Here is a 17,074-nt window from a genome sequence, read left to right as displayed (position 1 = left end):
AGGCCATATCATCTGCATGATAAAACTGAAATAAGAAGATACCAGACTTTAAATCCTTAATATTGATACCCCTTGCAGGTTTCCACACATCTGCCAGTTTCGACTTCATTGCATGTCTGTTAACCCCTTTTTTGATTAGAAAATGCCTCACCAGATACAAATCAAACTTATTTGAAAGCTATTCAACACCCTCATCAAAGATGAGTTGCTCATTCTCCACATCCTCGATATTCATTTGTGTCATTCGTTCATTAATGTCTTTCACTCTTGTCATAAGGAAAACACAAAAAATTCTCACAGCCTCGGAAAAGAGATGGAGAAAAAAACAAAACTCCCGCAGACGGAGAGAAAAACAAAATAATCTAACCTGCATTATTTTTATTAAACCCAATTAGTTAGTTGTTCCTCATGTTCTCTGATTTCAGAATACTCATTTTTCCCAAATAAAATCCAGACGAAACAATCTCCGATGTTCAATTTTGTAATTGTTAGGCCATCGTACGCCTCTTATCTGAATTTATGCCCATAGTTGAACATGTGTGAACTGACTGGACAGTACAAATTTTCCATTTAATTTAGTGGGAACCAAGTCATGTAGACGCAAGTGTCCTCAAGTCTACATTCATTCACTCACATGGATAAATTATTTTTAGCCCCTGCATCTTTACATAATTTACACTTTTAGCCCAACCTCCATCGTACCAAAGAAAAAAAGAACTACTACTGCTAGTACACACTACACAACCAAAATAAAGAGAAAAAGTAAGAAGACAAAAGTATATTGTTGGCGAAGTGACACAATTATATTTCATATTTATCATCAAGTTTTCTCCTTTTCTACAAGTTCAACCCCTTTTTATCTTCTCAGATCCATATTATTATTAATTTGTACAAGTCTCCTGGTAGTTGTAAATCCAAGGTTCTTGTCTGAAAATCCACTTGTTCTGCTTAGGTTGTTTATTAAACAAGTCTAACCTTTGTCAAACAACCAACTACAAGAAGAGCTGCACTTTTCATGCCTTTACCTATGTAAATGATCAGTTGTTGAAGATGGGTTCCAAGTAAACAATCAAAGGTATGATCTTTATGCTTTTTTTATATTGCATAAGTTGAATTTTGTTTGTTTAGCTTTACATATTATTTATGTAACTCATATATCTTAGCTTTTAAAGTTTGTTGATAATTTTAATGTTCTGTAGAGATTTTTGGTTCTGTTTTGCTAGATCTTGTTGAAATTTTGAATCTTGATTGAATTTGTTTATCTTTTAAGATATATGAGATGATGGGTTTTAAGTTTGGTATTGTTTGTTAGTAAAGTTTGTGTCTTTTTGATAAAAATACAGATAGGTTTGTGTGGTCAGAAATATAAGATTATGGAAGAGGTGGGTACTCAAGTTGCTTCTTCTCATTATATTCACCAATCACTTTCCACTCGTTTTCTTGACTCCCAACACCACCCTATGGCTGCGGCTAAGAAGCGCAGTATGCCTTTTCAAACCCCCGGTTTTCACCTACCTCAGTCGCAGCAGCAGCAGCAGCAGCCGATGTTTGGTTCTGGTTTTCAAGAATCTAGGGGTCAGTGGAACCCTAATGGTTGGGATTGGGACAGTGCTAAATTTCTTGCAAAGCCTGTGAAATCGGATATAATCCATGGGGGACCTTCGACCATGTCTGTACAGTCTGGGGCACAGAGAAGTCGTGGTGATGAGGGAGTTGTAGGGAATTCTGTGGGTTTGAGGGGGGGTCATGTAGTGGAAGATGATGAAAATCTACTCTTAAAGCTCGGTGGAAACCGTGTGAATTCTCTAGAGGAGAATGTTTCGAGGCCTAACAAGAAAGTCAGATCTGGATCTCCTGCTGGTGGGAACTATCCTAAATGTCAAGTTGATGACTGTAAGGAGGATCTTTCAACTGCTAAAGACTATCACAGGCGGCATAAGGTGTGTGAAGTCCACAGTAAAGCTACCAAAGCTATTGTTGGAAAGCAGATGCAGAGGTTTTGTCAGCAGTGTAGCAGGTTTGTGGCTTAATTTCTCATCTTACCACTTCATATTAACTTAGTTTGTATTCTTTGGATATGTTTCATTTTATTTGTGAATTGAAAATTTAAAGTGAAATATTTTTGTCATGGTGTGAATTGAGGGGCTTACTGTTCTCTCTTGTTTCTAAGCAAATATTGTTTGTACAATTATTTTGCAGGTTTCACCCTCTTTCAGAGTTTGACGAGGGAAAGAGAAGTTGTAGGCGGAGGCTAGCAGGGCACAATCGGCGAAGGAGGAAAACTCAACCAGATGATGTTACCTCCAAGTTGTTACCTCCCACTAATCGTGAGAATGTTAGTAACGGAGACACAGATCTTGTCAATCTTTTAGCAATTCTAGCTCGTGCACAAGGTACAATGTTTTTAGTTGTGTTGCTTTTTTCGGTTCTCTAATTTATTGTTTGCATACATCTGTACTGAGCATAAAAGCCTAATACTAATATATACAAATAACTAGGGAATACTGAAGATAGCAGCACTAATGGCTCATCAATTCCCAATAAAGATCAACTTATTCAAATCCTTCAGAAGATTAACTCGTTACCTCTTCCAGCAGACATTGCTGCAAAATTGCCTTCAGGAGTTACCAGTAACATTGTTCCGTTTCGGTCCGAGAACGAAAGTAAACTGAATGGAAATAATTCTCCCTCGTCAACTCTGGACTTGCTCGCTGTTCTTTCAGGAACTCAAGCAGGATCCTCTCCTGATGCCACTGCAGATCCTTCCCAAAGAAGCAGCCACGGCCACGGGAGCGACGGTGAAAAGACTAGGTCCCCCTATATGAATTTTCAAACCAGACACCACAACGAGTTTGCTTCAGTTGGAGAGAGAAGTAGTACTAGTTACCAGTCTCCTACAGAATGTTCAGATGGCCAGGTGCAAGAAATTCGTACCAAATTACCGTTGCAGCTTTTCAGTTCCTCTCCTGAAAGTGACAGCCCGCCAAAATTGGCATCAAGCACGAAATACTTCTCATCAGGTAGCAGTAACCCTATGGAAGAAAGGTCACCTTCATCTTCTCCGCCTTTTGTTCAAAAGCTGTTTCCCCCAGTTTCCTCAAGAGAAGCAGTAAATCCCAAGAGTATGTCAAATAGACTAACGGTTAACGGGAGTGCTAAGGCTGGCAAAACTAAAGGCTGCTCAACTTCTCTTGATCTTTTTGGAGGGAGGAATAAATGTGTCGACAGTAGTTCTGTTCAAAGTTTTCCATACCAGGCAGGGTACACATCGTCTTCTGGCTCGGATCATTCACCTTCAAGTTTAAATTCGGATGCTCAGGTAAAATAAAATTGAGACTTGTCCTGTTTTAGACATCTAATTTGATATCTCTCTACCTTATTATTGAAATTAAATAAGACGCTGTATACCTCTCAGAATCGTTCTGGACGGATATTTTTCAAATTAATTGATAGGGATCCTAGTCAGTTACCAGGAACACTGAGAACACAGGTAACCCACAATTTTTGTGAACTCCAACTGTTATCATATATTTGATTAATCCAAACATACAAGAAATGATTACCTCTTTGATTTCAGATCTTTAATTGGCTTGGTCAAAGTCCTTCAGAAATGGAAAGTTACATAAGACCTGGTTGTGTAGTATTATCAATCTATATATCTATGCCATCTTCTGTTTGGGAGCAGGTAATTTAAATATTTCAGAGGATAAAATCGGCTGTCTTGTTTCGTAAAGATTTTTCTTTTTGTTGTGGATAGTCTATTGACTGCTGTATTTTTCTTGTGTTTGCAGCTTGAAGACAATCTGCTTCAAAACATCAGTGCTTTGGTTCAGGACTCGGAAGATCCATTTTGGAGAAAGGGAAGATTCTTAGTGAATACTGGCCGACAGTTTGCATCATATCAAGATGGTAAGTGTTTTTATAATCACAATTCCAGTTATCATACTTCTTGAAGGTTTTAGACAAGTGCTGGTAGCTTATATAGTTCCCTTAGCGAATCAAGTGTATATGTATTTATATTCAGTCACTACCTATCTTGGCTTAAGTTGATGTTATCCATCTACAGGAATGGCTCACCCCCGTAAAGCTACAAGAGGATGGAGTTTTCCTGAAGTAGTCTCTGTCTCCCCTTTGGCAGTTGTGGGTGGGCAGGAGACCACTATATTACTGAAGGGAAGAAATTTGAGTGATCAATACACCAAGTAAGTAGCTTATTCTTACCATTACAATTGTTAAATTTGTTAGTTTTACTTTATTAAAATTGATTTTATGGCATTCTAGAGTATTCTGCACGCATGCTGTTGGGTTCGAAGTTGAGGAAACTTCTGAATCAGCTTCTGATGATACTACCTACGAGAAGATAACTTTACGCAGTTTTAAGATTTCTGGGGGAGCACCTGGTTTACTTGGGAGGTGCTTCATTGAGGTATTGATAAATTAAAAAGCAATTTAATATATTACATCACCACGCTGATGTCTGCAAACAAGATTATAATACTATTTATGTAACAGGTTGAAAATGGTTTTAGGGGCACCAGTTTTCCTATTATAATTGCCAATACTACCATCTGTAAAGAGTTGAACCTTCTGGAGTCTGCATTTGATAAAGGTGTAGCACTACGTGATGCTATCTCAGAGGAATCCTTCCTCGATTCTGGACGACCCATGTCAAGGGAAGATGTTTTACATTTCTTAAATGAGCTTGGATGGGTACTCCAAAGAAAAAGAAACATGTCCATGTTTGAGGTCCCCGAATATAAGCTTCAACGTTTTAAATTTCTGTTTATCTTCTCAGTTGAACATGACTTTTGTGCTTTGGTTAAAACCCTTCTAGACGTTCTTCTTGAAATATGTTTGGGTAGGAATGAATTGTCGAGGGATTCGCTACAGATGCTCTCAGAGATTCACCTTTTAAATAGGGCAGTGAAAAGGAGGTCTAGGAAAATGGTAGAGTTGCTGATTAATTATTTTGTACCCACTGATTCCGGTAAGACATACATCTTCCTCCCAAGTCTTGTTGGACCTGGCGGTATTACACCACTACATTTGGCTGCATGCATGTCGGATTCAAATTTAATGGTTGACACTCTGACAAGCGACCCATTGGAGGTGTGCAACTTCATCATTATTGTTCGGTTTATAGTTATCCATTTTTAAAATATCATTAGTCATGATGCTTTGCACCTCATAATACTCAAAGATTGATTATAGTTTCCCAAAAACTGTTGCTTATTTCTTATTTTTTTTTTAACTTTATATGTGCCTCTGTTTGTCCAAATGTAGATTGGTTTGCGTGGCTGGGATTCCCTTCTTGATGCAAACGGCCTCTCTCCTTTTGCTTATGCACAGATGAGAAACAATCACTCTTACAATGAACTAGTAGGTCGAAAGCTTGTTGACAGAAAAAGTGGTCAAGTCTCTGTTCCGGTAGGCGATGAGATGCAAGAAACATCACTAATTGCCGGTCGGAGCCACCAAGCCAGCTTTCAAATCAGACAAGGGGTAAAATCTTGTTCAAAGTGCGCTGTCGGGGCTGCTAGGTACAATAGGAAGGCTTCAGCAGCACAAGGTTTACTTCACCGGCCTTATATTCATTCAATGCTTGCCATTGCTGCTGTTTGTGTTTGTGTATGCCTATTCCTAAGAGGAGCTCCAGATATAGGCCTAGTTGCCCCATTCAAGTGGGAAAATCTAGGATATGGGGCAGTGTAGTCCTTTACAACTATACAAACACCAAGACCAATAAGATTGTTGTGGAAATTGGTAAAATGAAAAAAATTATAATAAAAAAAAGGATAAAGCTGATCATGATATTGGGGCCTGAGGAATTTGCCATGCCTTAAAGTTTATAGCACATGTACTGAAAGTTTTCAAGCTTTGGTTTTGGAGAAAACAGAGTTGAGAATAATTTTGTGGCAAGGACTGAATTGATATCATTAACATCAAGTAGTGTTGTTCTTAAAGTATCGAGTGTTGCATGACATTGTAAGATCATATGATATGGACCAGAGAGGCAGAAGGGGAGGCCGCATTGGGATAAAGGTTCAACTAGTATCAGCAGCAGTGTAAGATAAAGTTTACTGTTTTGTTAAGGCATTTAGCAAGTTTTCACCTTAATTTTGTTGTTGGTTGCTTTTTCTGACTTGTTTAAGTTTTTGAAACAGCATGCTGACTTTTACATAACTGTAAAGAATCTACAGGAGCTTGTGAAACAATAATATACTTACATATATAGCTATCAGCCAACTACTTTTTTCCACCTTGAGTATGTATACACAAAGAATTACGTTTTCTATTATTAATTCATCATCGTTGGACTCTACAGATTCGAATGTTTTTGTAGAAAATATAAACTTGTTTGCAAGTGCTGGTCACACTATGCAACATGCCAATTGCTTATCCCCCATTTTTAAGAACACCATGCCAGATATCCCAACCAACTTTATGACAGGCGTATAGGTATATTGTTGGTGATAGACAAGTTTTACATGCGGATCTGGTTGTATAGGTATAACGTAGGTGATAGACATGTTTCACGTGGTTAAAGAAAAATTTCATATCCAGATTTGATTTAATAGTTGTGTAGGTATAATTTGGCGATAGACAAGTTTCACGTGCGGATCTCATCGCTTCACTTTCATTTTTATATGAATTGTGGAATTTTCAGCCAACATGCCGATTTTTCATCAAAGCCGCCAAAGTCCCCTGTTTTAGTTTTAAAATATAATCAATTATAAATTTTGGTCTTTAGGCTTTCCAAATGGGAGAAATCCATAACCTCTGGACCATGCAAACTATAGTTCAGAATTTCTCAACTAAATGCACACAGAAAGGCTGTATAGAACTCATATCCATTATGGAGAAATGGTATCTATTAACGTGCATGGGGATAGTACTTACTGTAAGCAAGTGAAGGGGCAATAATAAGGCATCTCCACATTTTCAAAAGTAGCTTTTTCTTTATTCTTTTCCCCACCCATTTTCAAGTCTCTATAAACTCAAAGGAAACGGTTGTTAAGTAACTGATTGCATTTAAATCTGGAGCTGCAGGCCCCAACATCATATGATACTCTTAACACTATCCTCAATCGTACGAACATCATTTGATACTCTTAACGTTCTCTCAATCGTATTATACTTTTCATACAAATTTACCCGATCACATATATAATCATTATCAATACCAATTATTAGATTAAACAAATGAGGGTGGCAGGTTTCAAACCCGAAACCATACCCGACAACATATATAATCAATACCAATACCAATTATTAAATTAAACAAATGAGGATGGCAGGTTTCAAACCCGAAATCACTCCTTAAACTGAATTCTGTTACAATGTTAAGTAATCAACTTAAGTTGTCAGATAAATGCCCGAACATGATCTTATACTCTTAACAACAATAATGTTCGATCAAATCCCACTCGGGTGTTGGCACAACGGGAAGAATCTTGACGTTTTTATTGAAATAACAAATAAGGATTTACTTAATTATACATTAGAGTACACAAGAAATCATAGTAATTTAGTTGCAGCTTAAAGTTAATGAAATGCGCAGTCGTACTTCCTTTTTATGACAATATGATGAAGGACTTGGTTGCAAGGACATGAAGGAGCCAGATCTCAATCATTTAGCCGCCGTCTCCTTCTACTCATGCACCTTCCTTTCCCGAGATCCTGAACAAGAACTTGTCCAACGCTTTGCCCGACTCCCTCGACTAGACCCCCAAGAAAATGTATGACAATTTGGGACGCAAAACGTGCTGTTGGTCCGAGCATATTGGGCTTGGCCGTAAGCTTAATGCCGTTATCTTCGAGCCCATTAACCATACACTTCGCACAGACTGCATGGAGATGGTAATCACACACCATGCAACGATACATTCGACCTGATCTCTGCCTCTTGCATTCACCACAAGTGAAACCTGAGTGTTCACCTAAGAGAGGTGGTAGGAGCTTCAGCCTGTGTTCATGAATTGATAGTTTCATTTCATTAGAAAGCAATGCGCAACAGGGGTGCATTTGGAAATGACAGGCACTGCACCGGTATGCAAAGCCTTTGGTTGCTTTCATACAAACATCACACCTCGGCCATAAAATCCCACCTGTCATACCGATACAGAGAGTATATATTTAGTATAATGCTGCCTTAACATAATAAACACAATTACAAATATATTGAAAAATATTGACCTGGTTTAGGTTTAGTATAGAAAGTAAGTTGGTGTTGGGCATGAAGGGGGTGAGATTTGAGAGCAGGAGGAGACAAAGCGCAGAAATCATGTAGCTGAAAATCACATTGCTGGCACGAAAATCTCTTGCCAGCACCATGCTCTTTGCAACCATTGCAGGTGAAGAGCTCAGGCGTATCGAGTTGAAGCAATGGGTGTTGGGAATGACTGGGATGTAGTTTCTCCTCTCCAGGGGAATTAGTAGGATTCGGAGAAGTGGGAAATTCAACTGCATAAAGAGATTTTCTTGTTGCGAGTTCCATTGTAGATGATTTTTTCAAGGAAAATGCCCCTCCAGTCTTTCTTGTTTGAAATATATTGTTCATAATTCTTGAACTTTAATATAAAATTCCAAACTGAGAAGTGACCCCCTCTCCCAGTTTTCTATGGTTTGTTTTTATTGGCTACTGATGAAGCTTGGAATATTGTTATTTATGTTAGGCTGAAAAGGTAGCTCCCCCTTTTCCAATTTTTTCAACACCTATCGCGTGGATCGTTTTTTATATCTGATAACCCTAAAGAGGGAAGATAAACAATTATAATAAACAATTATATTCATGATTAAATCCAAAGATCAATAGAATATGATTGAGTGACCCAGTCATCTAAAATTTTAAGGTATTAGAATAAGATCCCAATAAGATTATATAGTTAACACTTCCCTCACTTGATCTGGAAAGCTCGGGTTGAAGAGTGGAACAACGACACCCATCTTTGGGGCATTAATTGCGTGTTCACAATAAATTGTGAGAATGTTGGGGTGGCTGGGAATTAACGTAGTCCTCCCCCAGCCTAAACTCTGATAACATGTTAAATAACCGGCTCATTTAAAAATCTTAAGATATTATTAGAGAAAGACTTAATAGAATCATAGACTTAACGATATACAATAGATCTAACGTAGAAGTTTAACCATATTGCTAAAGTCAAGATATTCTATCTTTTTTTCAGCTTTCCATATTCATAAAAGGAACATTTCTTTTTTAGAACTGATTAAAGTCTTCATATTCGATACAGAACACATATGTAAAGGTGAAAGGCGTAGAAATTTAGTACTACTTTTCATTTGCTGCCTGGATTCATGAGCAATTTAACAGTGTTTTTGGAACTACACTGCAGACTATTGCTCTATTATTAGTATCTTATTTCCTCTCATTAGCTGTAACGTATATTATTAGTATCTTATTTTCATTGATTAATGACAAGATCTATTTAACCATAAATAGTAGTAGTCATTGATTTAGGTTAAAAAAACAAGAAATGTGTTTGAACATTTTAAAGATTGATGACTTGATTTAAGCCATCTGAATTACCCAATTATGTGCCACCATTGATTCTTTAGCTGTTTAATCTCTTTATTTGCAAAAGCAAAATGAGGCATGAGGAAATAGAGAATGCACGCCTAATATTGGAGGTAGACATTCATATTAGTTTTTCTAGTGAAAGATTATTGAATGAACTATCCTATTATATTATACTAGCATAAATCCCGTGTAATGCACGGGTCCCATTAATATTTTAATTTTTATTTATCAAGTTATATTATATTTTTAAAATATTTATATAAATATATAATGATTATAAATTTATAATAAAAATAATAGAATAATATGTGGTCGTAATTTAGTAGAATAAATAAACTATTTCTACTAGTTTAACAATTTAGTAGTTTAGCCGATATATAACACTATTATTTATATATTTTAATAATATGATAAGTTGTATTCGTAGTTTAGTAGGATAAGTATACTATATTTAGTAGTAGTTTAATAATTTAGTAGTTTATTAGATATATAACACTATTTATCAATTTTTGTAATAATCAAAATTAGGGAATTATCGTTGAACAAAATCGTTGAACCAAATTATCTCTATTCCGGCTATTATAGTATAGTATAGATATAGATTATTCTACTAGCTTTGTACCCGTGCGATTGCACGAGATAATTATATTTTTTTGTATATTATTTTTGAGTATTATTCTTAATTTAACTAATTTTTAATAAAATGATTTTATTCCCTAGATAAATATGTTCTTCATTAATAATGTATTTCTCTAAAAAATTGTACTTTTTGTACTTATATATTTAATTATTATTTTAGTATTATATTTTACATTGATAACCTAAGTATAACATATATCTTATAATTTATTTAATTTCTTTCATTATTTGATTTTTTTCATATTATAAATTTATAAATAGAATATTCTAATCATATCATATATTAAGTTTGCGTAATTATTTTTTTATTTTTATATATGTTTTTCTTTTAATCTTGCGGAGTTTGATAAAAAATTAGAAAGTTGTTTGGATTTGTATCTTGCGACGTTTATAATAATATTTATATAATTTTTTGGTTCTAGTAATGATTTTCAAAAAGAATACTTTTCCCTTAAATCAAATTGTTTTTTGTATATATATAATATAATACTTTTAATATTATTTTATATCATTTAAGAAAATATAATTATAATTCACATAATATGTCTATGTAGTTATTTTTATTTTATTTATTTATTTTCTTTTCTCAATATTGTGGAGTTTGATCAAAATAGTTTTTTATTTATTATTATTATATTTCTTCCTAATTTTTATGTTTTATAAATGTGTAATTATAGTTTAATTTCTTAATTAATTATCTATATATAAAGATTATTAGGTATTTTAATGAAATATTAGAATAGATGAAATAAATACAGTATATAATATATTTTATTGGATTTGTATTTCAATTTTAATTTGTAATAGTTTAATATTATTATTTATTATTATTATTATTATTATTATTATTATTATTATTATTATTATTATTATTATACCTACACTTTCACACGTGTTTTCATGGTACTTTAAATGTATTTTATTAGATTTGAATTTCAATTTTAAATTCTAATAATTTATTATGATTATTATTATATTTCTAACTTGTCATATTAATTTTTTTTAAGAAAATAATACTACTTTAACCCGATTATAAATGATTTGTTAATTGTTACTTATATTTATTTTTATTAAATAATTATTACTTGTATTATATATAATATAATACTTTCAATATTTTTTAATATAATTTAAGAATATATAATTATAGTTTAATTTCTTAATTATATATGTTTGTTATACAGATTATTAGATATTATAGTAGAATAATATGATACCCCTTACTACCTATAACTTACCCCTTACTACCTATACCTTAGCACCTGCAAGCCATCTAACGACCAAACCATATAACCCTACCAAAACTCTCTTACTCTAATTATATATGCCCTTATGCACGTGCAAGCCACCTATCTACGATCAAATCATATAACCGTATCATCAAAACTCTCTTAGTATAATTCCTATATATAATTAGTGTAAGACACTTAAAATGATACGGTTAGATGGTTTGGTTTGTAGATTTAATTTATAAGGTCATTTCATAACTAAACATCCATCATCTTTGCACACAGGCTCAAGTTGAAGCAGTGAGGTTTAAAATACAATAAAAAAATAATTATTTTTAAAAAAATAAAAGTAGTTTGCCTAATAAATTCATGAAATAAGGATGTAATTTGTTCAATAAAACTCATTCCAATCATAATATGTAATTATTTTAAACAACCCTAAACAAATATAAAAAAATACAAACATATGTAAAGAACAAATACATAAATAAAAAATATTAAAAAATGTACCAAAAAGTTCAAAGTACAAAAAAACATTTCATTTTTTTTAAATAGTAGCTTGTCTAACAAACTCATCAAATAAAGATGTATTTTATTCAATAAAACTTATTCTAATTATTTATAATATATAATTATTTTAAATAAAAATCCTCAAAAAGCTATAGAAACAAACAAATGTAAAGAACACCTAAATATCATTTTAGAAGTTCAAAAGTATAACAAATTAGAATAATATTTTAATAAAATAAAATAAATAAAAAACTTGAATGAACAAGACACACATTGAATATTTAATGCAAGAAATTTAAGTGGAATAATATTTTGGAAAAATAAAATAATTAAAAGATAAACAAATTTATGAGATACAATTATCGAAAAAATGATTTAAAAATATAAATAAATAAATATTATTTTGAAACCACAACATAAACTATATTATACGTAAATTATGAGATATCTTATTAATTTTAATTTATAAAATTAACTGAAGTTAAATTTAATTAAAATAATATCTTAGGATAAATAAAATTATTTAAATATTAATAAAATTAAAATTAAAATTAAAATACTTATATTTATAATTAATAAATAGCCCGTGTATCGCACGGATATAAAGTTAGTATATATAATTAGAGTAAAGGAGTTTTGATGGTATGATTTGTTTGTGAGTAAGTTAGTAATTTACTTTTGAAAAAAAGAATAAAAAATAATAGATTGGGAGGAAATTACTAGAGTGGAAGGCATGATGGGTAGATCAAAACAACACATTAACTTATGATGAAATCACGAGTAAGAAAAAAGTATTAAAATTATAAAATGCATATACTCTGTCTATTTAGGATAATTAAATAATTTAGGAACAGGTAATAGCAATAAAGTCTTTTTAAAATGTATGAATAATAATAGTTCTTTTTAGTTATATCAAATACAATTCAAAAATATTATTAATTTGAAATTATTTTTCAAAATGATAATGGTTCAAATATATTATTTTACAAATTTTAAAAGTAAATGAATTTTTATATATGTAATATTATACAGTTAGAGCGACTAAAATGGAATATATGAAATTTGAATAATTTAGGAACAAGTAATAGTAATACAGCTTTTTTAAAATATATGAATACTAATTGTTCTTTTTATATAAAATACAATTCAAAAATGATATTAATTTGAAAATTACTTTGCAAAATGAAATGGTTCGAATATATTATTTTACAAATTTTAAAAGAAAATGAAATTGTTTTACATGTAATATTATGCAGTCAGAGTAATTAAAATAGAATATATTAAATTTGAAGATTTTTAAATTTTAAAAATATAAAATTTTATGAAAATATTAAAAAGAATTAATATTAAAAACTGTATATAAACATTACTTTATAATTTTTACAAATAATTTTTTTACAAATAATTTCAATATAAAAAAATCATAAATAATATAAAACCGTGCACCTGATACAAAACTAGCATTTTCAACTGATTTTAGGATAAGCAATTAGGTCTACAATAATGCAAGAATATATTTCTCTAAAAAGTGGGACCAACATATCAAATATTATTCAAGCGCATAAGATATAAACTACGGCACATCACCGTGATCACGCGTCAAAATGTTGATAAATAACACAATTCAAGAAATTATGAACGCACACGCTACAAAAATTCGGTTAAATTTGATGGATTTATTTTATTATATTTGACCGATTTTAATCTAAAATACTTATTTTCGATCAATCACGGGTTGGTCGAGTAAAGGCTAATTGAAAATAAGAGTTATGGTCCGCACTAAATTCGATCGAAATTCGTTGAAAAAACTCATCCCCAAATTTATAACGAAATTTCAAATTTTATATAAAAATTCAAAAATCCCGCCCAATAATACTAAATTCGGCCAAATCTGATTAAAAATAATATGCTAAATTCGACCAAACCTGATTGAAAAAAGTATGATAAATTTGACCAAAACTAATAAAAAAAGTATGCTAAATTCGACCAAATCCGGTAGAATTTAATAAACACCAAATTTTTAAAAATCAGCTGTATAATGCAGCATAAGTTGTGTTAAAAGATTAAATTTTAGTTCTACATATTTTATTTATTATTTAATCAGAAAAAAATAAATTGATTTTTTTTAAACATCTATACTATACTATAATAACCGGAATGAGGTATAATTTGTAGTTTGATTTTCCCCTCGTTTTGGTTATCCCTTTACATCACGACCGTCAGATCTTCTTTATCAAATAATCAGAGCCGTTAAATCTACATACTAAAAAAATACACTCCACAAGTTTTGAGGTTCAAATCCCGTTAACAACAAACATTTATATTATTATTTATAAAAATACATATAAGTTATAAGTTCTCAGTTTCGAATCCCGTTAACAACAAAAAATTATATTATTATTTTTATAAGTATACATATAAGTTTTCAGGTTCGAAAGTCACGAAAAAACAAATATTTACATTATTATTTATGAATAAGATCTCATTAATTATATATTTTTTATACTATTTAAAATTAATTTGAAATTATTACACAATAAAATTCTAATTATATAATTATTATTTAATATTTTAATACTTATATAGAATTTTAATAAAATTATATAAAACAGAAATGAAAATATATAAATATTAATAAAGATCCGTGCAGCGCCCGAGCTGTAAGCTAGTATACTATAAAACTTGAATAGTACAGCCATGCCCTTCTCTCCAACCAAAATCGATAAAATGAGTTAATCAGGGTTGAACTCAGATCGTGAAAACTGCGGATTTATACCCCTCCGTCTTCCTCAATTTTTTATATTAAGGAATGGGAACTCGACATACACTTTAATATTCTTATTAAATATAATTATATTTTTTAAATATAAATATAATGTTCAAATTTTTATACAAAAAAGAAAATTTAAAAAATAAATTACGGAACTATACTTTATACTTGTTTTAAAATGTGTGTCAAGCACATAAAAAAAATAATAGAATAAAGGGGACGGAGGTGGTACTATTTATTAACAGGCGAAATCACGTTTTGTTTGTACTTAAAATATCAAAATACTGAATTTTGCTACTCAGTATAATTATTATTAGCTTATAATCCGTGCGATGCACGGTTGTCTTAAAAAATATTATTTTATATATTTTAATATTTTATTAATTTAATTTGTTTGCGCCTAAATAAGTGTATTCGTGCGATCCATGATTAGTTTAATAATATAAATAATATAGACATAGAAGAAACCCATGATTATACGAACCCGTTATATTAATAAAATTCAAGTAATTATATTTAATTTATTTTTAAATTTTATTTTAAGAGTTTTATTTTATTTTAGTCCGAATGAATAGTATACATTATTTTGTTTTTGTCCGATGTCAATATATCGATAAACATATTATCTGTTAATTCTAATTTTATTTAGTCGATTTAATAGTAATTTTTTTTAACTATCTTATTAGTATTTATTATTTTATTTTAGGGCGATACAACAAATAAAGAATGCTCAAAATATACTAATTTCCAGATCCAACTACCAAAATGCTGATTGACGGTATATTCCGCCCAAAATGCCTACCGAATGTATTGTGGACATGCGTATTTTATTTTTAAAATTTATGTAAAGAATATGTAATTATAACATGAGTATTCATTATCTACACTAACTGAATGCGGATGTCCGAATGCGAACGTTAGAGATGCATATCCGGTCACTTTGACCGTAGAGAGTAAATACACATCTCTAAGATGTGTATTCTTTATTCTTTACATTTTTTTTAAAAAAAGAATATGCATGTGAGACATGCGTATTCGGCGAGTATTCTGGGCGGGCAGTATCATCAATCACCATTTTGGGCAATTGATCTCCGTTTGTTGGTATTTTTTTTCATAAATCCAATTAACTATAAACTGTATTCACCTTTTTTAACCGGTACAATAGAATAATTTTGTTTAATCACAGATAAATGGTGTACGTTATTTTTCTTTTATTTCTGGACCATTATACCTAAAAATGAACTATCTTTCGATTTTAATTTTCTTTTAGACCAGTTTAATATTATAATCTCTTTTTACTCGAGTGAATAATATATATATTTTTTTTCTCTGAGTTTATTATACATATTATTATATAGATGATTAAACGACTATCCACATAAATTTCAATATTTCGTCTTTAATATTATTTTAAATATTATAGATATTATAGAAGTTGAACAAACCCCTCATTATATAAACCCCTTATATAAACTAAATTCAAGTAATTGTATTTAGTTTATTTTTAATTTTATTTTAGTCCGAATTGCAATTGGTGTACCAAAAAATAGGTATCGTATCAAAAATTTTAATGTAACATTATCTAATTTTTAAAAAAAATTAATTTTATTTAAACTCTTAAGTTTGTTCATTTTGAATTTTTAAATGATATAATTTCATGATAAATATAATAATACACATATATGTTCATATTTTTTAATACTTAGTCTCATATTAATTTTATTTATCATTGGCCAAGAGTTTATGTTAATGTGTTTTAGCGCAAGACTTGTTATACAGGGCAAATGATGTTAATTATTTTTAATTAATTCTAAATTTTTTATCCTAGATCAATAAGATTATTTTCTTTAAACCTGGATAAATAGTACATATGATTTTGTCATAGTTGGTTAAATTATATTTTGAATTTAATTTTGTTTAAATTTGGATCAATTGTATAATATATTTTTAGTCTGGATGAATATAAAATATTATTTTATTTTAACTCAGTATCAATATTTCAATATTTTTAGCCAAATTAATAATATTTATTAATTTGTCTTTAACCGAGGCACATTATACGAACCAAATATAACTAACTATATTTAATTTGCTTTATATTTTATTTTAACCAGGATCAGTGATATATTTTTATTTAAACCCCGATGAAAATTGTAAATTATTTCATTTTATCTCGATATCATTATACTAATTAAAAAAATTATCTTTTAATATTATATATAATATCTATATTATATATATAATATATATTATAAATATTATGATATCTCTTTTATAGTTTAATTAAATAATAATTAAATTGTCTTTATAATAAAGATTATTTTAGAATTTAATTAAATACAAATTAAATTGGTGAAAAGTTGACTTTAATATCGGTTATAATAAAAT

General features: G+C 30.4%; 2 protein-coding genes across 4 annotated transcripts; one reads left to right on the top strand and one right to left on the bottom strand.

Moving 5' to 3' along the window:
• The first annotated feature begins 722 nt into the window (after positions 1-722).
• LOC141721107 (squamosa promoter-binding-like protein 14) lies at positions 723-6,259 on the top strand. 3 transcript variants are annotated; one of them, XM_074523865.1, is made up of 11 exons: positions 723-1,075; positions 1,344-2,017; positions 2,200-2,393; positions 2,598-3,319; positions 3,416-3,490; positions 3,578-3,685; positions 3,792-3,909; positions 4,067-4,202; positions 4,282-4,426; positions 4,513-5,109; positions 5,284-6,259. In XM_074523865.1, the coding sequence occupies exons 2-11, from the start codon at positions 1,374-1,376 to the stop codon at positions 5,710-5,712; spliced, it is 3,168 nt and encodes a 1,055-aa protein (XP_074379966.1). In that variant the 5' UTR covers positions 723-1,075; positions 1,344-1,373; the 3' UTR covers positions 5,713-6,259. The 3 variants fall into 3 exon arrangements, with proteins under 3 accessions (XP_074379966.1, XP_074379965.1, XP_074379964.1); XM_074523864.1 differs by having other exon boundaries at positions 2,511-3,319; XM_074523863.1 differs by having other exon boundaries at positions 724-1,075; positions 2,499-3,319.
• A 1,116-nt stretch (positions 6,260-7,375) lies between these two features.
• On the bottom strand, positions 7,376-8,655 carry LOC141717190 (protein VACUOLELESS GAMETOPHYTES-like). The gene is made up of 2 exons (XM_074519291.1): positions 8,197-8,655; positions 7,376-8,108 (listed from the first exon to the last, which is right to left on the bottom strand). Exons 1-2 carry the CDS (start codon positions 8,558-8,560, stop codon positions 7,627-7,629), a joined length of 846 nt encoding a protein of 281 aa, XP_074375392.1. The 5' UTR covers positions 8,561-8,655; the 3' UTR covers positions 7,376-7,626.
• Positions 8,656-17,074: the final 8,419 nt, after the last annotated feature.

Source organism: Apium graveolens, chromosome 4 (genome assembly GCF_009905375.1).
Source record: "Apium graveolens cultivar Ventura chromosome 4, ASM990537v1, whole genome shotgun sequence".
Taxonomy (NCBI): Eukaryota; Viridiplantae; Streptophyta; class Magnoliopsida; order Apiales; family Apiaceae; genus Apium; species Apium graveolens.
The sequence above is the reverse complement of the archived record's forward strand: the minus strand, read 5'-3'. Positions and strand labels throughout refer to the sequence as shown.

Bases quoted from the DNA above. Each gene is read 5' to 3' on its own strand.
- LOC141721107 (XM_074523863.1), top strand. From the start codon at position 1,374: ATGGAAGAGGTGGGTACTCAAGTTGCTTCTTCTCATTATATTCACCAA. The intron at 3,686-3,791 runs GTAATTTAAATA...TTGTGTTTGCAG, and splicing joins CATCTTCTGTTTGGGAGCAG to CTTGAAGACAATCTGCTTCA. The intron at 3,910-4,066 runs GTAAGTGTTTTT...ATCCATCTACAG, and splicing joins GTTTGCATCATATCAAGATG to GAATGGCTCACCCCCGTAAA.
- LOC141717190 (XM_074519291.1), bottom strand. From the start codon at position 8,560: ATGAACAATATATTTCAAACAAGAAAGACTGGAGGGGCATTTTCCTTG. The intron at 8,109-8,196 runs GTCAATATTTTT...TCGGTATGACAG, and splicing joins CTATACTAAACCTAAACCAG to GTGGGATTTTATGGCCGAGG.